This window comes from Tricharina praecox (assembly GCF_024521635.1).
Source record: "Tricharina praecox strain CBS 144465 chromosome Unknown BZA05scaffold_83, whole genome shotgun sequence".
NCBI lineage: Eukaryota > Fungi > Ascomycota > Pezizomycetes > Pezizales > Pyronemataceae > Tricharina > Tricharina praecox.
Window position 1 is genome coordinate 335 of NW_026250485.1, and position 11,948 is coordinate 12,282.

Sequence of the window (11,948 nt, forward strand, 5' to 3'; positions counted from 1 at the left end):
TGGGGTCAGTCCACCAAGAATCCAAGATCTGGAGTTGGCGAAGGTGGACTTTCTTCCCCGTAAATGGGGCGGTGGTACGGTATGTACTCACATGAACGGGAGTGTATCCTGTATATGACCATGTTTGCCCTGCTGGATACTTAGCTCTCACATGTAATCTGTGAATCGATTTGCGTTGCAGCAGAACAAGGAGGACAAGACAGCCTGCACATGAACGACCTTTACGAATCGTACGTCCTCGCTGTATGTGCTCGCTGTATGTAGTTGGGGCAGCTCGTCACATGCACGAGATCCTCGCGATTTCTAGGATCCTCTGGTCGGTAGTCCCGGAGGATAAAAAACTCAGCATCTACTGACTCCTCTACCGCCGGCCTCTCCAGCCCCTCCAGCCGCCTCTTATATGTAGGTGGATCGAAGCGTCGATTTCACAGGTCGGGGACGTTCTCCTGCCGGTGAAGTTCCAACTTCTTTTTCGACTTCCGCAGAACCGGCCGGAAACTTGAAAGGCAGTGACTTCCGCTCCACGCCGCGGATCCGACTTGCCCTTCGACATGAAGGCTACTATAAGCGGGAGAGCTCGCGCCAAACTTCCGGTATACCCTGCTAGTTAACTACCTAGGGGATACTCCCGCGCGGGTCGATCGTTGCGCCGAGTAGTGGATACCGGTATGGCTGCAAGTATTCAAGCATGGCCTGGCCGACGGGCGTCTGGTGCTGTCGTGCGGTGATCATTGATACCGGTAGTGCTTTCTCACGGCCCGCTGCTCGTGGCCGGCGGATGAAGCGATAGTATAAGAATAGTAGAGTGCGCAGAATTCCCTAGCTGATATTTCCATGTCTGCATACGGCAGATGTTGGCAGTGTCGAAGGCGGCTAGTCGGGAGGTTTTGAACGCATCGAATCGATGGAGTCGTTGTGCAGCCTATGGTTGGTGGTTGGCATTGGCATTGTTATCTCTTCAGAGGTGAACAGGAGATGGAATGAGGAATTCTGTGTATAAAGCGTTCTTGCATCCGCAAATCTTCATCTCATCACTCTGCGAGATGCGGTTCGCTCTGGTGAGGCCAATGTGTGTCTGATATGTTTTCAATCCAGGATAGGAAACCACAGGACCGTGCTATGTGTAGTTGGCTCTACCGATGCGTGTGATGGACCGTGCCCGCTCTTGCGCCCGCTCGAGACGTCTAGCTGCCGCATCCGACCAGGGAGACACTGGTAGATTTCCCGTTCCAATGAAGTTCATGGCATTGACCTCGTAAAAGCAAACAAATGATATATACAACTGATAAACGCCGTTCCCCTATGCCCGCTGACCGTCCGTACTGCTTTCGCCTACCACAGTGCTGCCGCAAACGCCGCCACGACGACCAGCACGACCAACGTCCTTTGCACCTCGACTCCGATCGCGCCAGAGCAGTAATAACCCTGAGCCCTCCAGTATTCACAATTCTTCCCGCCTCCGGTGCCGCCGCCGGTGCCTCCAGCCCCTCCGCTGACCACCACCTTCCCACAATCCCCCACGGGCGCGGCAGTATCCCCCGCGCCTCCGCGCTCCACGTTGTTCCCCGGGTCTGGGAACTCAACGTCGGCACCGGCCTGCGTGGTGCAGCCGTTGCCCAGGTTTGCGAGGAAGACTTGGGGCCCCAGTGCGCGCTTCTTGAGCATTGACGGGAGTACGTTGAATTCCTCGCGCGCCATCAGCTTGCGCTTGCCGCCGGAGATGGTCACTACCGCGCAGTTCATGTAGATTTCGCGGTTGCCTTGGTTGTTGAACCACGTCCTGGGAGAGAATGGCAAGCGTTAGAAGGAGGCGGAAAGCGCGGTGGTGGGAGGTTCGGGGGAAGGTTTACCATGCTAGCAGCGCTTCCCCGCCAGGCGTCCCCTTCGGCACCGTAAATGAGAACGACTGATCACTTCCCTGGTCCGGTTTCACGCACCCACCGACGAATGACTTGATGACCTGCCAAGAATTTCCTCCGTCGAACGAGAACGACAGCTGGCACGAGCCGCCGAGATGTGTCGCCGAACCATCGAGCCTGTTTCCAGCACATCAGAGTACCATCGCGTGGTAACTAGCCATGGGTGTCAACTCACCGGATTTTATAGCTCCCCCCGGGACTGTAGGTCGCGACGGACTTTCCGCCGGGTGTCCCGAGATCCTCATGGTAGCCCTTGCAGGGGTAGTTGCTGCCCGACGGCGACAGCGGCGAGAGGTAATCGTAATCTTCGGCAACCTTGTAGGGATTCGACTTGTACCGCAGGGCTGGCGGATCCGCCATCGCCATGTGGGCCGAGACGAGGGTGGCATGTAGGGCGAGCACGACCGCAAGGACTGCAAGAAGCCGTGGTATCGATACGCATTGATGGGTGACTGCGCGGGCGAACATTGAGGGCGAGTTCGAGTGTGTAGGCAGGGGAGGGGTGATTGTGGGACGTCGTGATGGATGTGAAGGACTTTAACTTTCCCACGGTCTCTTGTTCAGCGTTCCACCCATTGCCTCAGCGCCAGACATTTAAACAGGTCTTTTCGGCGGGGGGGGGGGAGGGGGCGTCCTTTCCCCCAGAAGGCTGTGCATCACGTATGCGCGCTCCTACTCGCTGTTAGATCCTCAGCACGTCGCTAGGCAGTTCTGTAGGTGGGGTTTTAAGCATATTCGTTGGTCACTGGCGACGGCGCCCATCTGCATCTGCGTGCACAGGGCAGGGCGGCTGGGGGTCTAGGTCGCGGGAGTTTCTGATACAAGGCCCTGGCAGGTAGGATGCGCTGGCAGCAGCAGCACCACGAGAAAAAAATTAAAAAATCTATCTGTCGCAGCAGCTCGCGTTGCGGTTCCCTGCAGAACAACTGGCTGGAATGCACTCTAGATGCAGGAACCGCCCGACCAACCAGGTCGTCCATTCATCCGGGCCAGCTTCTGTCGTTTCGACGTTCGTTCGTTGCTTTCTTCGTTCGTGGTTGCGCCTCAAGCACGCTCGAGAGTTGGATATCTCCATTTCGTTCGTTCATTCATTCGTGGTTTCGTCTCCCGCACGCTGGAGAGTTGGATACTGCTATCTCCATCTCGTTCCTGTGTGCGAGAGCTGATGGACACACATGGTTTCGGACGCAAGAGCGACAGATTCTGCTACACCGCTTTATGTACCGGTATTCCAGCTTCTTTCACGGCAGGTAGCGGCCCGCTTCTCTTCCTTTGTTTACTGGCAGTCCCGATTCCGTGCAGAGCAGAGGTACCGGTAGATGATTTCCTGCATCGGAACTATGCCGGTAGTCGTGTGCATCGGTCCCGGATCGAACTCCCAGGCGTTTGAAGAGGTGGAGATTGTGGTGGTGGTGGTAGTAGTGGATGGGAGTGAAGGGGATTGAAGGGGAGTGGAAATGGTGGTGGAAGTGGTGGTGGAAGTGGTGGTGGTGTGGAGGTAGAGGTGGGGTGGACTGGGATGTCAGACTTGAAGCACCTCCATGGTAGAGCAGAGTAATACAGTATCATACAAACTCTCGACTCAACACCGCACTGCACGCAACTCGTGAGAAGCACGACTCCACCACGGATGTTTTCCCATAGTGCAATACGGTACGTAAATCTCGGCATCTTCGTCGAGCTGATTACTGAAGATGAGACGTCTCGCGGGAGCGTGCAGGTTGCCGGCGCTCCTTCACTTCCGATAGCCGTGCAGCGGATTGGCTAACTGCCAGGTAGTAACCCATCCCGCCATGCGAATGCGAGTGAACCGGCTGCACGTAGAGTGCTTATGTACCGAAGGCGATAGATCAGAAAACGTCAGAATCATATCCATTGTCCATTGTCCTTCATAGATTTCCCAAGCATGTACCTACGCCGGCTCGGACAAAGAAAAGAATTCAAAAGGAAAAGAAGGGAAAAAGCGCCACCGCCACCACCGGCACCATCCGGCCCAATCTCCCCCAACAGGTTCGATGTGCAGAATTCAGTTGTTGTGCGATTCCCGCTTCCCCGTGGGTAAGATGATGGATGGATCAGAGGCACTTGCACTTTGACTTCACTTCCGTTCGCGGGTGAAAGAGGAGTGGACTGGACTGGACTGGACTGGACTGGAGAGGAGAGGAGAGGAGAGGAGAGGAGAGGAGTCAAATGCCGTCACCGCCACCGTCACCGGGTGCGCCAGTGTATCATGTATGTCCATACCTATGGGCGGATTCTCCACTCGGACCGTCGGAAGATTTACACACTCTATTACTAACGGTAGACTTCCGGATCGGCCAGCAAAAGAGCTGAGCGTCTTCATACGATCATACCACCTTTGTTTTTGCATCCTCAATCCCATACTATATAGTCCGTACATATCTCCGCCTCAGCAAAGCCGTCACGACTCACGGCTTCCCGCATACTCGACACGCGATCCAGCCCCCCATCCAGCCTGTTAAGCATATCGACATACCACATCATAATGGCGGATCCTTATCGCTCCCATCCCATCAAGTACCTGGAGGCAAGTAAGTGAGTAAGTAGGTGCAAACATTCCCGCACGCAGCCTGGTGAACTTTCAACTACTACGGTACACCCCCTTACATGGAACCATTTCCCCCTCCTCCTCCTCCTCCTCCTCCACCCCACCCGCCACTAACCGGACGCAAGGCGCAAGAGGAATCGAATGCAAGAGGGCGGCCTGCAGACACGCGGCTTCGATTCCAGTCCTTTGTTCTTGTGTGTGCGAGCCAAGGTGGGCGGGCGGGCTGGTTCATCCCTTGCTACGTCGCCTACTATTGAGGAGGAGGAGTGAGGTGAGCGAGTGAGTGAGAGATTGAGAGAGTGAATGTGTGAGAGAGTGTGTGGGACTGGGTCTTATATTTGGGGCGAGGGCCCCCCGCCGATTTCAGTCCGGAATACCCTTCGCATCGTCGACGATCGTGCGAAACCGAGCATCAGCAAAACTATCCGTCGCTCTTCCTATTTCCTAGCTTTAGTTACACCTCATTCAAGCTATCCGCTGCTCTTCGATTAGGAGCCTTCCGATTCCCAGCTCCAGCTGCAGTTGCTACCGACAGCCACTTTTAGGTCCTATTCACCTCGCATCGACGGCAACCCCCCCACCTTCGCTTCACCGTCACTCGCTACTTCGCCGCCAAAGTACATCCCACATCCCACCTCCCCCAATGTGCCAGTACAAACTCCAGATCTTCGCATGCGGGGATTCCTACATCACGCGCGAAGAAGCCGTGCGCGAACAGGTACCCGTTGCACTGCAACACGTTGAGGTGCCGCTCGAGACGCGGCATGCGATTGACTGCTATCCTTGCCGCCGGAATCCAAAGAGGAGGATACTGCCGGCTATGGCGAGGGGGATTTACGCGCATCGTTAGGGTTCATTGGTGGTGGCGGTGGATGGATTGGTTATGCTTCGTGGTGTTGGGTATACCAGTTTTGTGACTTTGCTTGGGATTTTGCATGTTTGAGTTGAGGGGATTTCGGATTGGATTGCGTGGGATTGGATTATGCTGGATTGGATCGAGTTGGATATCTAGAACGGGCTCTGGCCTGTGGCTTATATCTCAGAGAGTGCGGGCATCAGTGCGATATTGCCGAGAGGGTTCTGTTTGTGCTCTGCGGCCGTTCCAAACTTGCATCGTGCCCGATTTGACACCCTGATACCTACCTACGACGCTATCGCGTCCATGAGATTGCTAAACTCTTTCTCCAACAATGTCTCCATTTGTTTCTCACTTCGATTCAAACGGTTTCTCGAACCTAACCAGCCACTGGAGGCAGACGCTTACTAGCGTCGGGATAGCTATCCCTCCTGTTAGAACCTGCTCACCACAGCTACACAGGCTGGCTCTATCCGGCTTATACATCGTCAGAGGCGGTGGCGAGTAAATAGCACCTGCGGAAATCGCGAGTCGGGCGTGTATGGTAGTCTTGCGAGGGGTCTATCGGCGTGGATCAATCCTCCTCATGAACAACACACCCCATATCGTTTTTCTTAATTCATCATGTCAGCAGATATTTAACCAAGACTAGTCTGCACTCCGGATAACGAGCCAAACGCCTCCACTCCCTCCATCCCTCGAACCGCTGTTCTTCCTGATGCTCTCCAGAGGCATCGCTGACTCAGACTCCCTCCTCGCCGTCCGCCGCCTTAGAAACCAACATACAGACGTCGATGCCCTCCGTTATCAAAGAGAGGGGCTGGGGGAGTTGGAATCCTCAATTATATTTCGCACACAGCCTTTCTAGACCATGAACTCTGCGTTCCCAAGTTTATTTCCTCGCGCAGTGTTGGTTATTCATCAGTCATCACACGTCTGCCTGCCTATCCTAGATTTTAATTGTGACAATCAACATTAGAGTGGCTCATACCAACCAAGACCAAGGCCGAGAACGAGCCTTCGGGGAATCAAAGACCCGTCCGAGATCTGGAATCCATCTCATTACGACCATCTCGTACACTCTCTCCATCTTATATCTCCAACAGGTTACGAGCCCGGGTCAGCGTAACCAATATCGACGATCTCATCCTTTATCCTCAACAAGCCTTCGGGGGCAACAAAGACCCGTCCGGGATGCGGAGGATACTTCGAGAAAAACTCGACAACTGGGCCAACGAAGTGGGCCGATCGATTATGGTCCGGGGAATCTACAAACAGTCCCTCGCCCCAAACGAGACGCTCCGAAGCTACTTCGAGCGTCTCATCCAATACCGTCCCCTCTCAATGGCACAGAAGAGCAAATCACGGATGCCCTTGAGGGTGGAGCGGTATAGGATAAGACGCTCAAAGTAGCTTCGGAGCGTCGTTTGGGGCGAGGGACTGTTTGTAGATTCCCCGGACCATAATCGATCGGCCCACTTCGTTGGCCCAGTTGTCGAGTTTTTCTCGAAGTATCCTCCGCATCCCGGACGGGTCTTTGTTGCCCCCGAAGGCTTGTTGAGGATAAAGGATGAGATCGTCGATATTGGTTACGCTGACCCGGGCTCGTAACCTGTTGGAGATATAAGATGGAGAGAGTGACGAGAGTGGTCTAATGAGATGGATTCCAGATCTCGGACGGGTCTTTGATTCCCCGAAGGCTCGTTCTCGGCCTTGGTCTTGGTTGGTATGAGCCACTCTAATGTTGATTGTCACAATTAAAATCTAGGATAGGCAGGCAGACGTGTGATGACTGATGAATAACCAACACTGCGCGAGGAAATAAACTTGGGAACGCAGAGTTCATGGTCTAGAAAGGCTGTGTGCGAAATAATTGAGGATTCCAACTCCCCAGCCCCTCTCTTTGATAACGGAGGGCATCGACGTCTGTATGTTGGTTTCTAAGGCGGCGGACGGCGAGGAGGGAGTCTGAGTCAGCGATGCCTCTGGAGAGCATCAGGAAGAACAGCGGTTCGAGGGATGGAGGGAGTGGAGGCGTTTGGCTCGTTATCCGGAGTGCAGACTAGTCTTGGTTAAATATCTGCTGACATGATGAATTAAGAAAAACGATATGGGGTGTGTTGTTCATGAGGAGGATTGATCCACGCCGATAGACCCCTCGCAAGACTACCATACACGCCCGACTCGCGATTTCCGCAGGTGCTATTTACTCGCCACCGCCTCTGACGATGTATAAGCCGGATAGAGCCAGCCTGTGTAGCTGTGGTGAGCAGGTTCTAACAGGAGGGATAGCTATCCCGACGCTAGTAAGCGTCTGCCTCCAGTGGCTGGTTAGGTTCGAGAAACCGTTTGAATCGAAGTGAGAAACAAATGGAGACATTGTTGGAGAAAGAGTTTAGCAATCTCATGGACGCGATAGAGTCGTAGGTAGGTATCAGGGTGTCAATCGGGCACGATGCAAGTTTGGAACGGCCGCAGAGCACAAACAGAACCCTCTCGGCAATATCGCACTGATGCCCGCACTCTCTGAGATATAAGCCACAGGCCAGAGCCCGTTCATAGATATCCAACTCGATCCAATCCAGCATAATCCAATCCCACGCAATCCAATCCGAAATCCCTCAACTCAAACATGCAAAATCCCAAAGCAAAGTCACAAAACTGGTATACCCAACCACGAAGCATAACCAATCCATCCACCGCCACCACCAATGAACCCTAACGATGCGCGTAAATCCCCCTCGCCATAGCCGGCAGTATCCTCCTCTTTGGATTCCGGCGGCAAGGATAGCAGTCAATCGCATGCCGCGTCTCGAGCGGCACCTCAAACGTGTTGCAGTGCAACGGGTACCTGTTCGCGCACGGCTTCTCGCGCGTGATGTAGGAATCCCCGCATGCGAAGATCTGGAGTTTGTACTGGCACATTGGGGGGAGTGGGATGTGGGATGTACTTTGGCGGCAAGAAGTAGCGAGTGACGGTGAAGCGAAGGTGGGGGGGTTGCCGTCGATGCGAGGTGAATAGGACCTAAAAGTGGCTGTCGGTAGCAACTGCAGCTGGAGCTGGGAATCGGAAGGCTCCTAATCGAAGAGCAGCGGATAGCTTGAATGAGGTGTAACTAAAGCTAGGAAATAGGAAGAGCGACGGATAGTTTTGCTGATGCTCGGTTTCGCACGATCGTCGACGATGCGAAGGGTATTCCGGACTGAAATCGGCGGGGGGCCCTCGCCCCAAATATAAGACCCAGTCCCACACACTCTCTCACACATTCACTCTCTCAATCTCTCACTCACTCGCTCACCTCACTCCTCCTCTCAATAGTAGGCGACGTAGCAAGGGATGAACCAGCCCGCCCGCCCACCTTGGCTCGCACACACAAGAACAAAGGACTGGAATCGAAGCCGCGTGTCTGCAGGCCGCCCTCTTGCATTCGATTCCTCTTGCGCCTTGCGTCCGGTTAGTGGCGGGGTGGGTGGAGGAGGAGGAGGAGGAGGAGGGGGAAATGGTTCCATGTAAGGGGGTGTACCGTAGTAGTTGAAAGTTCACCAGGCTGCGTGCGGGAATGTTTGCCCTACTTACTCACTTACTTGCCTCCAGGTACTTGATGGGATGGGAGCGATAAGGATCCGCCATTATGATGTGGTATGTCGATATGCTTAACAGGCTGGATGGGGGGCTGGATCGCGTGTCGAGTATGCGGGAAGCCGTGAGTCGTGACGGCTTTGCTGAGGCGGAGATATGTACGGACTATATAGTATGGGATTGAGGATGCAAAAACAAAGGTGGTATGATCGTATGAAGACGCTCAGCTCTTTTGCTGGCCGATCCGGAAGTCTACCGTTAGTAATAGAGTGTGTAAATCTTCCGACGGTCCGAGTGGAGAATCCGCCCATAGGTATGGACATACATGATACACTGGCGCACCCGTGACGGTGGGTGGCGGTGACGGCATTTGACTCCTCTCCTCTCTCTCCTCTCCTCTCCTCTCCAGTCCAGTCCAGTCCAGTCCAGTCCACTCCTCTTTCACCCGCGAACGGAAGTGAAGTCAAAGTGCAAGTGCCTCTGATCCATCCATCATCTTACCCACGGGGAAGCGGGAATCGCACAACAACTGAATTCTGCACATCGAACCTGTTGGGGGAGATTGGGCCGGATGGTGCCGGTGGTGGCGGTGGCGCTTTTTCCCTTCTTTTCCTTTTGAATTCTTTTCTTTGTCCGAGCCGGCGTAGGTACATGCTTGGGAAATCTATGAAGGACAATGGACAATGGATATGATTCTGACGTTTTCTGATCTATCGCCTTCGGTACATAAGCACTCTACGTGCAGCCGGTTCACTCGCATTCGCATGGCGGGATGGGTTACTACCTGGCAGTTAGCCAATCCGCTGCACGGCTATCGGAAGTGAAGGAGCGCCGGCAACCTGCACGCTCCCGCGAGACGTCTCATCTTCAGTAATCAGCTCGACGAAGATGCCGAGATTTACGTACCGTATTGCACTATGGGAAAACATCCGTGGTGGAGTCGTGCTTCTCACGAGTTGCGTGCAGTGCGGTGTTGAGTCGAGAGTTTGTATGATACTGTATTACTCTGCTCTACCATGGAGGTGCTTCAAGTCTGACATCCCAGTCCACCCCACCTCTACCTCCACACCACCACCACTTCCACCACCACTTCCACCACCATTTCCACTCCCCTTCAATCCCCTTCACTCCCATCCACTACTACCACCACCACCACAATCTCCACCTCTTCAAACGCCTGGGAGTTCGATCCGGGACCGATGCACACGACTACCGGCATAGTTCCGATGCAGGAAATCATCTACCGGTACCTCTGCTCTGCACGGAATCGGGACTGCCAGTAAACAAAGGAAGAGAAGCGGGCCGCTACCTGCCGTGAAAGAAGCTGGAATACCGGTACATAAAGCGGTGTAGCAGAATCTGTCGCTCTTGCGTCCGAAACCATGTTGTCCATCAGCTCTCGCACACAGGAACGAGATGGAGATAGCAGTATCCAACTCTCCAGCGTGCGGGAGACGAAACCACGATGAATATGAACGAACGAAATGGAGATATCCAACTCTCGAGCGTGCTTGAGGCGACCACGAACGAAGAAAGCAACGAACGAACGTCGAAACGACAGAAGCTGGCCCGGATGAATGGACGACCTGGTTGGTCGGGCGGTTCCTGCATCTAGAGTGCATTCCAGCCAGTTGTTCTGCAGGGAACCGCAACGCGAGCTGCTGCGACAGATAGATTTTTTAATTTTTTTCTCGTGGTGCTGCTGCTGCCAGCGCATCCTACCTGCCAGGGCCTTGTATCAGAAACTCCCGCGACCTAGACCCCCAGCCGCCCTGCCCTGTGCACGCAGATGCAGATGGGCGCCGTCGCCAGTGACCAACGAATATGCTTAAAACCCCACCTACAGAACTGCCTAGCGACGTGCTGAGGATCTAACAGCGAGTAGGAGCGCGCATACGTGATGCACAGCCTTCTGGGGGAAAGGACGCCCCCTCCCCCCCCCCGCCGAAAAGACCTGTTTAAATGTCTGGCGCTGAGGCAATGGGTGGAACGCTGAACAAGAGACCGTGGGAAAGTTAAAGTCCTTCACATCCATCACGACGTCCCACAATCACCCCTCCCCTGCCTACACACTCGAACTCGCCCTCAATGTTCGCCCGCGCAGTCACCCATCAATGCGTATCGATACCACGGCTTCTTGCAGTCCTTGCGGTCGTGCTCGCCCTACATGCCACCCTCGTCTCGGCCCACATGGCGATGGCGGATCCGCCAGCCCTGCGGTACAAGTCGAATCCCTACAAGGTTGCCGAAGATTACGATTACCTCTCGCCGCTGTCGCCGTCGGGCAGCAACTACCCCTGCAAGGGCTACCATGAGGATCTCGGGACACCCGGCGGAAAGTCCGTCGCGACCTACAGTCCCGGGGGGAGCTAAAAATCCGGTGAGTTGACACCCATGGCTAGTTACCACGCGATGGTACTCTGATGTGCTGGAAACAGGCTCGATGGTTCGGCGACATCTCATTCGGCGGCTCGTGCCAGCTGTCGTTCTCGTTCGACGGAGGAAATTCTTGGCAGGTCATCAAGTCATTCGTCGGTGGGTGCGTGAAACCGGACCAGGGAAGTGATCAGTCGTTCTCATTTACGGTGCCGAAGGGGACGCCTGGCGGGGGAAGCGCTGCTAGCATGGTAAACCTTCCCCCGAACCTCCCACCACCGCGCTTTCCGCCTCCTTCTAACGCTTGCCATTCTCTCCCAGGACGTGGTTAACAACCCAAGGCAACCGCGAAATCTACATGAACTGCGCGGTAGTGACCATCTCCGGCGGCAAGCGCAAGCTGATGGCGCGCGAGGAATTCAACGTACTCCCGTCAATGCTCAAGAAGCGCGCACTGGGGCCCCAAGTCTTCCTCGCAAACCTGGGCAACGGCTGCACCACGCAGGCCGGTGCCGACGTTGAGTTCCCAGACCCGGGGAACAACGTGGAGCGCGGAGGCGCGGGGGATACTGCCGCGCCCGTGGGGGATTGTGGGAAGGTGGTGGTCACGGAGGGGCTGGAGGCACCGGCGGCGGCACCGGAGGCGGG

At 54.9% G+C, this 11,948-nt stretch overlaps 2 protein-coding genes across 2 annotated transcripts; one reads left to right on the forward strand and one right to left on the reverse strand.

Moving 5' to 3' along the window:
- Nucleotides 1–1,241: 1,241 nt before the first annotated feature.
- BZA05DRAFT_267030 (uncharacterized protein) lies at nt 1,242–2,519 on the reverse strand. The gene is made up of 3 exons (XM_051480190.1): nt 2,095–2,519; nt 1,851–2,036; nt 1,242–1,780 (listed from the first exon to the last, which is right to left on the reverse strand). Exons 1-3 carry the CDS (start codon nt 2,385–2,387, stop codon nt 1,333–1,335), a joined length of 927 nt encoding a protein of 308 aa, XP_051334443.1. The 5' UTR covers nt 2,388–2,519; the 3' UTR covers nt 1,242–1,332.
- An 8,374-nt stretch (nt 2,520–10,893) lies between these two features.
- BZA05DRAFT_414112 (putative extracellular protein) lies at nt 10,894–11,904 on the forward strand (the record flags this gene model as incomplete). Its single annotated transcript, XM_051485240.1, has 3 exons — nt 10,894–11,267; nt 11,363–11,496; nt 11,622–11,904. Coding segments are annotated over exons 1-3 (672 nt in total), but the record flags the coding sequence as incomplete, so codon positions are not given.
- Between the last annotated feature and the right edge of the window lie 44 nt (nt 11,905–11,948).

Excerpts from the sequence above, each read along its gene's own strand:
- BZA05DRAFT_267030 (XM_051480190.1), bottom strand. The coding sequence starts at position 2,387 with ATGTTCGCCCGCGCAGTCACCCATCAATGCGTATCGATACCACGGCTT. Across the intron at positions 2,037-2,094 it reads GGGGGGAGCTATAAAATCCG|GCTCGATGGTTCGGCGACAC; the intron begins GTGAGTTGACAC and ends TGCTGGAAACAG. Across the intron at positions 1,781-1,850 it reads GGGGAAGCGCTGCTAGCATG|GACGTGGTTCAACAACCAAG; the intron begins GTAAACCTTCCC and ends ATTCTCTCCCAG.